General features: G+C 37.6%; 1 protein-coding gene across 4 annotated transcripts in view; it reads right to left on the bottom strand.

The window, feature by feature from the left end:
- Nucleotides 1-13,036, bottom strand: part of LOC5569462 (tubulin polyglutamylase TTLL5) — a 133,439-nt gene that overhangs the window by 32,822 nt on the left and 87,581 nt on the right. The window contains exon 1 of one of the 4 annotated variants that reach the window (XM_021855198.1): nt 5,982-6,585. The exons of the other annotated variants lie outside the window; for them this stretch is intronic. Coding sequence (XP_021710890.1) covers nt 5,982-6,223 — 242 coding nt within the window. The 5' untranslated portion in view covers nt 6,224-6,585. Of the gene's footprint in view, nt 1-5,981; nt 6,586-13,036 lie in introns of those variants that run through there. 4 annotated transcript variants of the gene reach the window in all.

The following is a 13,036-nucleotide window of genomic DNA, read 5'->3' as shown; positions in this document are numbered from 1 at the left end:
TTGGTAATTTTCGGGACACAAACTATTCTTTACTACGATACTTGTAAACTTGTACAACACGTTTATTTTACTGCACAAATTGAACTTGAACTTAACTGAATGACGAATGGACTGTATAAACTAAACGCGTGAGCAAAATGAGAACTAGTTACATTAATATCTTATCGTTTATTATTCGTAACATTGAACAGCCATGTCTTATACAGTGCCGTAGCGTGCGGTTGGCCAGGTTGGCACCCGCCAAGGGCGCCAGCCATTGGGGGGCGCCAAAATGCGTAAAGTATTTTGTTAATTTTGAAAGGCATTTATTAAATAAGGGCGCCTCCTAAAACAAATTTCCAACAGAATTTTTTTACCATAATAATGGAAAATTTGAACAATTCCTGAATCGCTTTCAGATACTTTTCAGTATTTTGGATGATTCCCATACATTTATTTCAAATTTTAACATTATGGTTACTTGCTTAATCTCTAATGGTTTTTAATAGCTATTAAAACTGGTTTGTGCAAAAATCAAGTTTGTGGTATTTATTTAGAGGTTCTATTGGAAATAAAAAAAATATTCAAATTAACTTGATAAGAATTAAACAGTCTTTTTGAAAGCCTAAGAGCATCTTGAACAGGGTTCTCAGAGTACGATAGATCATTATGACAGATAATCTTGAACAGGCCTTTCATTACAGCTCACAGTGATTTATCTCCATACAAATGGTATAGAAAGTCTTAAAATGGATTATTCATGCCCAAATGAAGACCCCTTATTATGAATGACCAGATAATTGCCGTCTGAAACTATTTATCTTCATCGCATGATAGACTCTTCTTTGACCATGATAACCTCATCATCATCATGATCATCATATCTGTCAAGTTATATGACGCATCAGCCAAGCAACAACAAAACATGATACAAAGACCTTCAACTTATTTGCATTAGAATTTTTCAAATGATTTGTAAATGTTGTTTCAAGATTTAAACAAGAATGTTCATTGGATCCATTTAAACATTTTGGCCATACAGATTTGTAGCACCTAAATTCTTCAACCAATTGAAAATTATGGTGTGCAAGTTTGCTCAAGATGAACCTTTGATTTTCTGAAGGTTGGTATAAAAATGTATAGTTTAAGCGGAGCATGTATTCGAGTGTGTGCTCACATTTGAAAATTTAGTCGAAGTTTATTATAATTCCCCATAAATTTTACTAGGGAGCACAAACACAAGAATTTTGATAACGTTCTTTGAGGAAATGTAAAAAAAAATCAGTTTTTATTTAAACTTCAAAAAATTCTGGGTTTGAATTTAGAAGAGAAATACAAAAATACTTTCAGAATTGTTAGTGAAAGTTATTTTTAACTTTTCCCCGCCTTGACATCACTGCACAGTGAGGCTGGGCAGAATATTCAAAAATTTCTACACGTGGGAGGAACTCTTACAAAATCCTGAACAACATTTTCAGATAGCAAACATGAGTTAAAAAGATTGAATTTATTTTTTCCCTAGTATGAACATATTCCACGCTGACTGACTATAGTTTTTTTTTTTAAATTTTTGATTCGCTGGAGATGATTTAGCATTAATAAATTTTAGATCACATTAAATACCATTTCTGAAATTCAACCAAGAAGGGGAAGTGTTGGAGATTCTAGAACAGTTGTAATTTTCTTTAAATAAATTACTAACACGAGTATCACAGAAACAAGGCTATTGAGTAAGGGATGCTTATAAATTCGTTGCAAATTCCATGAACTTTTAATTAACTAATGAAACAAATTCATATTTTTCCATGTTACTATTTAGGAATTGAACTTCTAAATGGTATAACGAAGCACATATTATCTTATTATTTCCTCTGATTCCACTAAAAAATTGATAAAAAGTTTTTTATTGCATTTTATTCTAAGAATTTGACGAATTTGCTTCCACTTATTGGAAGACTCTAGTGAAAACAACTAAAAAAATGTTTTCTTAAGGAGTTGTTAGGCAAAATCATTACAAAATATTTAGAAGCCTTTGCTTTTTTAACAAATGAAAATATAATTAACAATGTCAAGAAATAAAAAAAATGTATTTAAGAAATAAAAATAAAAAATATTGATTTTAAGAAGAGTTTCGTCAATGCTATGCTCAATTGTTTCCGCAGAAGTGCCTCATGAACAGTAGATTTCTTACAAATATCTTCAAAACATATTTTATAAAATCTTATAAAATTTGTGAATTTACACAATTAGTGAATGCTTGAGTCGCAATTTAATATATGCATTCATTTAACAGTTCAGTAGTCGCGCTGTTGTATTTTGTACAACACACTTGAAAAAACCTCGCTTTTCGTACACAACATCAGCGTGATGCTTCTAGCGGTGGTCAACCACGCGACGACTGAAAGGTTAAGAGTTGTCCTAGTATTTTAAAAAGGATCTTTATGGATTGTCTAGTATCCCAAGCAAAAACAGCAATATATGCATAACGGTATACGTTAAGCTAGCAATACTGTATAACTACAATTAAAGTTTATTTAAAGTGGAAAAGGGCCCCTCTACAGGCATTTTTGTGTTATATTTTATAAAATTTACTCGACCTTTGTGAAGCCTTTTGACACCTTAAGGTAGCTATACAGTAGATGCTAGATTTATGTACACCATATATATTCATGAATAATAGCTTGAGCCGCATGGTTACTTGGGATGTTCAACGAAAACTTCAATCACATACAAAATTGCATCATAGGGGCGCCCAACGGGAGGTTTGCCAAGAGCGCTGTGAGGCCACGCTACGGCTCTGGTCTTATATAGCGTTTTTTTCTATTTCTATTTTCTAATCATTGTTCTGAACAATCTTCTGGTACTCTTAGTTCACCCATATAATTTGGCGTGAAGTGTTGTGCGTAATGATGAGTGCATGAGTGCATAGCTACAGTATGCTCTAACAATTACGAACTTATCGTTTTTAAATAAGGGTTTGTAAGAAGTTCTGCGAGATTTTCTGAAATATTTGTTGAAGGAATCTGAGGGAAGGATCCATTCTTGGTGATCTTGAAGACAATTTTTGTAGTATTCCTTGTATTATTTCTTGGAGAAATCCTCAGTAATTCCAGAAAATCCCAAACAAATTTTCCCTCTAATACCCAAATTTTTATTTTTGATCTAAATATCATTTTTAGATATCAAAAATAATTCTAAACACGTTTTGGGCAATGATTTATTTTTATTCGCAAATATATGAATTTTGGTTTTTGATTTTTTTTTTTATATTTTTTATTTTTGATCATCCCAATCCTTTTTTTCAGAGGCTTCAACTCTTCTAGTTACCGATTTTTTACGGTACTTCTAAAAATATTGAATTTATATTTTTTCAGGTTTTTATCTTATTGTCCGTGTAATTAGCGGAAAACAGGTTTGAAATTATTTTAATGTCACCAAGCTCTTCTTCTGTGATAGGTTGATTGTAGGAAAATATAAAAGGTACGATTTTTTATATTACACGATAATGAACCCCAGGCATTAAAAGGTTATATAACAATACAATTTTTTAAACAATTTTCAAAAATACAAAAAAGTTTAAAAAGTCATATAAAACTTCTCTTATATGCGTTTTATGAGTCAAGGCTTAAGCCAAAAATAAAATCATTTTGATTTCCGAGCTAAGAAAAATTACACAAAATTCCAAAGTGTACCCCGTCTAAAGACGGGATTTGGTATTAGAGGGTTATTAATGAACTACTGGAAGATATTTCGAACTAACAATTAAAATTTATGTGTAATAAGTACGTAGCTTACCTTCATGTAGAAATGTTCAAAATTCGGAGTTCCTCAAGATATTCTTATGAGCAATTTGATACAGATTCTTCGAAAAAAATATGGTCAGATTAGAAAGTCTAAAAAAGCTCCAGGAAAAAACATGTTAAATAATAACTACTAAACCCGGGAATGATTTTCCGTAGAAGTCCCAGCAGAAATTTAGTGAAAACTGGTAAAGGCGTTCTTGGAGAATGCACTGGAAAGTTCGGAAATAGTACATGAAAGATCCCCGTTACCTGAAAAGTTCGTGCAAGAACTACAAAGAGATATTCCTCGTGAGTTCTTCGGAAGAATTGTTGAAGGATTTTCTTACTTGATTGGACAAAGAATGAATATTATCTGTAAAAAAATGATGTTTACAAGTATCACTGATATGCAGAGATATGAAACAAAATCATAAACAGATAAAAATAAAGCAAATTTATGCCAACTATGACATTTGGAAAAATCTTTATTATTGCGAAAAAAATCCTAGCTACGCCAATGAATGTTTGGAATGATACTTATAAAGAAATAAAAAAAAGTAAATCCAAATGGAACGTCGTGAAATGAAACACAGAATCATAACAAAACAGACAAAGAGGAAACCAGAAACACATTTTTCTGTAGTTCATATGGTGAAAAATGAACCCCGATGGTTTGCATTAGTGATCCTTTATAGAGAGATAGGCGGAAGTAAAATGGAATAATTTGGCAACAGACCAGCAGTGCTGTTTTTGCTCGGCGTCGAGAATAATATTGTAACACGGACATAACTTCCTCATTGCTAAAAAGTGTATTTTGTTTCGTTAAAGATCTTTGAGTTACATATCCAAGCTAATAAACAGTTAAAAACATCAGCAACTAAAAATTGAATTGACAAAAATTTAAAATAGAAAAATATTTCATATTTTTGCTTCGTGCAAAATTACTTTTACCGAAATAATTTCAAACGGATTACATTACTTCTCAAGAAAAGTTCAAAACAAACATAACGCATGTTCGTTTGGCTCACACTTTGACAGCACTCGCTGCTCGATTGGCTCACACTTTGACAAAAGTGTCAGCTTCCGCGAATCTCTCTTATAAAGGATTTCTAGTTTGCATGAGGTATCGTTCAATTTAGCGGGGGTACACGGTATTTAGTAAAATATTTCTGATCATGAAAGTGCATTTTTATGTGCAATATGGGTAACAGGCTAATACAATGAATATGTGTAATGTTGCAAAAACGAACATTTTTGGATCTTTTTTTTTTTTTGATATTCTTGATAGGCCTAGTCTCCTGATGGTAAGATGAGGCGTTGTTAAAAATCATACTGGATTCTATTATACCAAATCCCAGTTCTCCTGTCAATTGACGCCTTTGCGACGATTAGCTGTTCCGAAACGTCTCATAAAATGGCTTATTGGTGCCATTGCGACGAACAGCTGTTTTGAAACGTCTCGTAAAATGGCTAACCACTTGCTTTGGGATAATCGATGTCAACAAAATATGGAATTAAAACTTATGTTTTTGAATGTAATTGTGTTCACATTTTTCTGCTTATTTTCCATTGTTTTACAAATATGGTGTCTGATGATTTTAATAATTAATGACACAAAATCACTTTGGGTACACATTATCCAGCTTTTACAGCTAGAACACTCCACCGATATGGAACTTTGGCTGTTTTTCGCTGCAAAACTTGTAAACAGATTAAAATTTATTAAAAATGTACATTCAAATAGAAGAAAAAGAAGAGAATATTATCATGTAAAGTTTCTGTTCAACAATTTTATTGATCCATAGTACCGCACAATTCGACCTGCCACGGTTCGAAAACCTCCAATCATAAATGCTCTACATTAAAACTTCATGTTTCAAGGAGAGCGTTTAACCTTCTACGAGTCGTTCTTTATGGTTCATCGTAATAGATACACATAATTGTAGTTTCATTATATTTTGGTGCGAAAATCAATTCTACAACGATCTACAAACAAACTGGCAAGTTCAAGTAGAACAGCCGACTTGTCTCGACCTTGCAGTCTACAAATACTACTGCATCCATAGTAACAATGAACTCTTGGAATATCTGTTAATTACGAAATGATAATTTGTGGATCTAGAACAAATGGGTGCAGTATATAAACACTTAACCGTTCAAACACTTGAGGGTAACATAATTTGACTGCAAGTAAGCAACTGATGTATAAATTTTAATTACTTGTACAAGCCAAATCGCTGAAAGCTATTCATAGCTCCAATGGTGCTACTGGTGTAGCTATAGCTGCTGCTACTACTGCTCCCACAGCGACTTTCGGCCATATCTACTGACCGGATTGCTTCCCCTGTTACCACCATTGTGCCCAAATATGGCGTTAATACTGATGATCGCTCAATCAGCAATACTCGTCGTTGAGGCACTGCAGCAATGGTCACTCTGTCCTGCAACAGCATGGTCGTCATCACGTTGTTGTCCTTCGTTTATCTTATTACACTTCATCACGGTTCTTTTCGCCACCGTGTTCCATTCCAAAACCGTGCAAGTGTGTATGTAGGTCAGCCTCCACGATAGCACTGCATATGATACCCCAGCGGAACTCACGTGACCACCAATTTTCCACGATGGTCCCTGATGTTTTGGCTACTAGCCACTATTCCGAACACACGACCGATACATTCAACTGCAACGAATGCAACTGCGCCCAAACTCATAAGAATCGTAAAATGTAAATTTCTTCCAAAAATTTGGCACACTTTCTGGGCCACGTTAGACACGAAATAGGCTATTCAACACTTGTATTGCCACCGATCACAACGCACCAGTACTGATAACGAAAACAACTAGGGAAATGCTATGGAAACAGTCCTATTCAGTAGGTAGTGGAAAAGTGTAAATTGGATAAGTTTACGAGGAAACACCACCAAGAAAATAGCACAAAGATACCTAGTAGGTATATTCTCTTGTTACGATTCTATGAATGAATGAATGGAAAATCGTTTTCGCTCATGGTGATACTATTTCTACTACAAGCTTACGAAATGCATTCTCTATTTGTGGTGGGCTTCGGAAACTACAAAGCACGAGTGGTTGCTATCTATGAATACGATAGGAAAAACTTATACACTGAACATGGGAGACATGAGGCAGGAAAGGAGCTCGAGCGGAAACCTAAATAAAATGAATTATAGAGCTGTTTCCCCTCTAATCGAACGGGTTCTAATTCGTTTGTTGTTCGAATTTGAACAGCCTATCGGATGGGCTGTATTTATGTTGAACACAATGTTGTATGAAATATATTATACAGGCAGGATCAACGGCTTGAAGGGGTTCAACGATTGGTGGAAAATTAATGAGAATAGTTAGAATGTGCCATTGTAAATTGAGGAGTGGAGTTTTATATTACAATGGCCTAGCAAAGCTTTGACTATCTACTCACTGATCGATCAGAGATAGTGATATTGCTAATTAAATCAAGTGTTGGTTGACAGTAGTATATGTTTCTTTGATACCAAGAAGTTATGTGTCGGTGCGCATCGTACTCGCATGCTGGGTGTACACAAATTCTTACTGCTGATGTTTTGAGACTTATCAAAACAATCAACTTCCTGTTTGTGCTAAAAATGCTACATTATCTTTGCCTTGAGATCATATTGATCGTATACTCAAATCGTTATAACTTTGAAGTTTCAATGCACTCTTAAAAATAATGAAAATTACTCTGGACGTAATTCTGGTTATGACAGAATGACACATGATGTAAGTGATGGAACGACACAAAAACGTGTCCTTGAAGATGTATGGAACGAAAAATGTAATTTTACATGTTAAAGCACACGAAAACGATGGAACTGTGATCGACATTTCCCGGATAAGACACTAGAGTATTTTAAAATGGACACACATTTACGTCATTCGGCTCGCTTCTTTTATGTGCATCCCAAAAGACGTAAATCACATTATTTTTTGGTACTGTGTGGTTCTATCAAGAAATTATATTTTTTCACCTGTTTGGCCACAAATAAAATTTCAAAGCGATGACATGTAGTTCGGCATAAACTGGATTGTACGTGTCCAGTGAACACGTTTGAGAAGAAATAGAAATTTTGGATAACACTCAAATTTTTTCAACTAAAAACCTAAGCAAAACCTTCGATTTGTATCCCTATACATGTGATATTAGACTGGCTCTTAAACAAAAAAGTTGTAAAATTCAACGGGGCACCCCTTACATATGTGCCTTAAGCCTGATTTGCTACTAAAAAGGAATCGCTAAAGAAATTTCTCACCGATTCCTTGCAGAAATTTTCTACAGCGACTCCCATTTGAACTGACAGTCCTTTTCAACTGCGTACTGCGATCAGAAAAAAGCGCATTCTTGATCGATTCCTTGCAGAAATTTCCCATGCATCAAGATAGGCCGAGAAATTACTTGTCAGCAGCGAATCAGGCTTTAAGGTAAGAAAAAAGGTCTCTCAAAATATCAACTCAATTGGTTGCGCCACCACCTGGCGCATTGAATTCGAAGTTTGTATGGGATATTCGTTTCAAATATATTGAAAATTGACTCTTTGTCACTGTTTCGTTCTGTATACTTGTTGATCGTGTTCAATTGAGCCCAGAATGACAAATACACTAGTTGATACCCTAATGAACATAATTGTAGAAGGTTGTATCAGGATTTAAGCTCATTTTCATTAACCTTTCAGTTGTTGAAAGTGAGGCTAAGATCAGCACTCCCGTACAATCACTTATACGCATGCACCTTGTACCGCAGCTCGCCCAACGTCATAGGTGGCTATGATGCGCTTAGTGGCTACCACCCAGCTATGTTGCAGAAATACTAAGCAGTATTGTAAATCTACTTCAGATGGCTAAAACACCAACTTTCTCAATGTTAATCATCATACAACCTTCTACAATATTGTTCGCTATGGTATCAAGTATTATTTTTGACATTCTGGGTTCAATTGAACGCGGCCAACAAATTTCCTGAACCAAACAGTAGATGATGAATGAAAATTTATTACTGTTTCCATGGGGTAAGACACTCATTAATATTGGTATTAATATCCCTTAATACGGATTAATATATATTATTTTTATGATATCATCGAGTTACCTATGATTTTCCTAAAGACATCTGACAGAAGTATCTTGAATTTAAGTCAATGGTGGGGGTTTATAAACAAGAGGCTAGGTATCGTGGATTGTATGTCTTGCCGATCTGACATACCATAGGAGACAAAGGGTTTATTCACAAATTTCATAACGCCGAAAATGACTATTTTTGACACCCACCCCCTTCAGCGTTATGAAATTTGTGAATGGGCCCAAATTACATCGGAATCGAGTTGTGGAATGGCCCGGAAATCGTAGAAAGATTTTGGGCATTGATGACAATGGAGCTTCACTGAATGTGATGCATCATACAAGGTGCCAGTCTCCTTCTAGCCAGACTACCAGATGGATGTTGGCATCAAACAGTGTGGATTTGCATCGGACGGCTTTCTCATATATTTTAGGGTAGATGTATCAATAGTGGAGGTACTAAGCGCGATTTAACTTCATTTAACCACCTTAATTCAAGAAGCGCATTTAATTAACATATTGATGTTGGAACGGGAAGTAACGACCATTGACTTAATGAGAAAAATGATTTCATCGCAGTAATCCACGGCATGTCAGTGAAAAATAATACCTCCACTATTGATACGCTGTTCTTTTAGTTGCGGTATTTTTTTAATTTGTGTTCCTATAGTTGTGGTATCCGTTGTTTTCTTATGGGATCTTCCACTATAGGAACACTTTACCGCAACTATTGGTACAAGCAAGAACAGTTTTAGCAAATTTAGTGATTTTTCATCAGTTTTCAAGCAATTTGGATGCTCTTTTCAACTATTCAACAAGCCAACACGTCGATTGGCAGTGTCGGTTCTGTGGCTAATGGAATAAAATCAGTGAAAACGGCACTACCGCAACTATAGGAACACCCACAACTAAGGGAACACTTACCCTACTCACACGATCTGACGATCACAACTTGTTTTTTCATATAAATAATCAATTTGCCCTGGCATCTCCGGCAACAGGCGAACAGTAAAACTCCATGCATACTTGATAATCTTCTCAATATCAATATTAATATCATTAATATATATTAATATTTTAATACTGGATCTAGTGTCCTGCCCCATGACTGTTTCCCATATGTTTGAGCTGGAAATCCCATATTAACTTCAATTCAAATGCGCCAGCTCATGGAGCGACCAAATAAGCTGAAATTTTCAGGAAGTCTACCTCTAACCCTAAGGAATAATTATGAGGGGCACTCCGTGGGATTATACAACTTTATTTTTCTCCCATACTGAGTTGGGCCAGTCTAATGTGATATTTGCGGCATGAATTCGCTATTAGAAAATCAGTGAATATGGTTGGCTATTAATAGTAATTTTTGGATACGTTCTAAATTTCTTTGACAAAAATAAATAGAAATACTTTTGTTATAACTATTGGCCTATAAATCGAGTTTCGAAGCGATGACATGTAGTTTCTCTACATACTTACTTTACTTTTGCTGGCTCTACGGGTCCGATAATGCACCCGATATCTTCACACAGCACTGCACACTATCCATCATTGCCTTGATCAGTCTAGTCAATTTCCCGGGGAAACCATTCTCGTCCATAATTTTCCATAGCTTTTCGCGGTCGAAGGGATCATAGGCCGCTTTGAAATCAATGAGTAGGTGGTGCGTAGGGACTTGATATTCGCGACACTTTTGGAGGATCTGCCGCAACATAAAGATTTGACCTGTAGTCGATCGCCCGTCCACAAAACCGGCTTGATAACTTCCCACAAATCTGCTTGCCAGTGGCGATAGACTGCGGAAGATGATCTGGGAAAGTACTTTATAGGCTGCGTTAAGAATGGTGTTCGCTCGATAGTTCTCTCATTCTAACTTGTCACCCTTTCTGTATATTGGGTATATTATTCCCTCCTTCCACTCCTCCGGTAGTTCTGTATTCCAGATCCTGGCTATCAATCGGTGCAGACAAGTGGCCAACCTGTCCAGGCCTATTTAAATAAGTTCCGCTCCAATGCCATCCTTTCCAGCTGCTTCGTTGTTCTTGAGCCGTTTGATAGCATCTTTAACTTCACCTATTGTGGGAGTTGGCACGTCATACGCCGTATTGATGAAGCCATTCCTCCTGCTGCCTTGGTCTTCCTCCTCTGCGCCATTAAGGTGTTCATCGTAGTGCTGCTTCCACTTTTCAATCACCTCACATTCGTCCGTCAAGATACCTCCATTCTTATCCCGGCACATTTCGGCTCGCAGCACAAAGCCTTTGAGGGATGCATTAAATTTCTTGTAGAACTTACGCGTTTCTTGAAAACGATACAGCTGCACTCTTCGCACTCTAACTCTTCCAGGCGGTGCTTTTTATCCTGAAATAGATGGGTTTACTGTCTTCGCTTCTGTTTGTATCGTTCCACGTTTTGATGGGTGCCTTGCCGCAGTATAATCGCCCGCGCTGCATTCTTCTCGTCCAAAGCCGTCTGACACTCCTCGTCGAACCAATCGTTCCGTCGATTTCTTTCCACGAACCCAATGACACCTTCCGCTGCGTTGTCAATGGCTGCTTTAACACAATTCCAGCAGTCCTCAAAAGGGGCTTCGGTGAGCTCTCCCTCTTCCGGCAACGCTGCTTCAAGGCTTTGCGCGTAGTCAGTTGAGACTTCGGGTAGTTTGAGTCGTTCCAGATTGTACCGTGGAGGGCGTCGGTACCGAATGTTGTTCACAACGGAAAGTCTTTGGCGCACTTTAACCGCCACAATGTAGTGGTCCGAATCGATGTTTTCGCTGCGATAGGTTCTGACGTCGATAATGTCCGAGAAGTGTCTTCCATCAATCAAAACGTGGTCGATTTGCGATTCAGTCTTTTGGGGTGATCTCCAGACGATACGGGAGACTGTGCTGGAAGTAGGTACTACGTATGGCCATGTTCTTGGAGGCGGCGAAATCAATCAGTCTAAGGCCGTTTTCGTTCGTAAGCTGGTGAGCGCTGAACTTCCCTATAATCGGTCTAAATTCCTCCTCCTGGCCAACCTGGGCGTTGAGATCTCCGATAACGATTTTGACATCATGGCCTGGGCAGCTGTCGTATTCCCGTTCCAGCTGCGCGTTTAAGGCGTCCTTATCGTGATCGTCACTTGCTAGGTGAGGGCTGTGCACGTTGATTATGCTGATATTGAAGAAACGGCCTTTGATCCTAAACTTGCACATTTTGTTGTCGATTGGCCACCACCCAATCACGCCTCTGCAGTTCGCCTATCACGGTAAAAGCTGTGCCCAGCTCATGTCTGTTGCCGCAGCTCTGGTAGGTGGTATAACCATCCCTACATGTATGTACCGTCGACCCTTTCCAGCAAACCTCCTGCAGCGCTACGATGTCGCACTTGCGGTCCCTCAATAATTCGGAAGACTTACAGTTCCATGATCCGAGTTTCCAATCGTTAGTCCGTTTCCAATGTCTGGGTCTATGCCGATTGTTCCGGTACGAATTTACACTGTATGGTTCCTGTACCGATTATTTTTACGGCTGGCTTGTAAGGCCTGCACCAACCTCCTGTCTCATCGGAGGATCATCGTGCACAGCGCTGGCACTAGGACAGAGTCCCACGCTGGCACTAGAACGATTATCAGCCGCTCCTAACATGGAAAACAGACGCTCTGATAAGCTACACCCTCAGAAGAGAGGAGCCCCCCTTCCCTGTCAGTATACTACCAAGGTATGTTGATTACCCGAACTTCCCTAAGGTTACTCGTATCCCAGGCGGCACCACGGGGAGGTAGGGATAGGAGTTACTGGACAAGAGGCTAAGGACCACAAATGGGGTATATTTTATACCTGCAGGTACACGAAGTACCAATGGTACGCATTGCCCAGTCATTTACCACCTCAAGCTATGGAATGGGAAAGAATGATTAATTGAACATCTACTTAGAAAGATGCAGAGAACTCTACGACCTCTCTAGGTGTTACGGAATGTAGTGGAATGTTGTTGGAAATGGTAGTGCCACGCGATACGTTTGGTAGACGTTCTGGCCGACAAATGTAATATTTACGCATTAGAACAAACTCACCAAATTCCTCCTTCGAAGCACCTTTAACAGTGACACGTTGCTGGAGCCATCACAAACACTCTCTTGCTTGGGTTTCACAAATTTGAAATATTGTAATAACGTTGATAAAATTTAATTTCCATCACAATAT

The sequence above is a fragment of the Aedes aegypti genome, chromosome 1 (assembly GCF_002204515.2).
Source record: "Aedes aegypti strain LVP_AGWG chromosome 1, AaegL5.0 Primary Assembly, whole genome shotgun sequence".
Lineage (NCBI taxonomy): Eukaryota > Metazoa > Arthropoda > Insecta > Diptera > Culicidae > Aedes > Aedes aegypti.
Note: the sequence above shows the minus strand (reverse complement) of the source record. Positions and strands in the feature narration are given on the sequence as shown.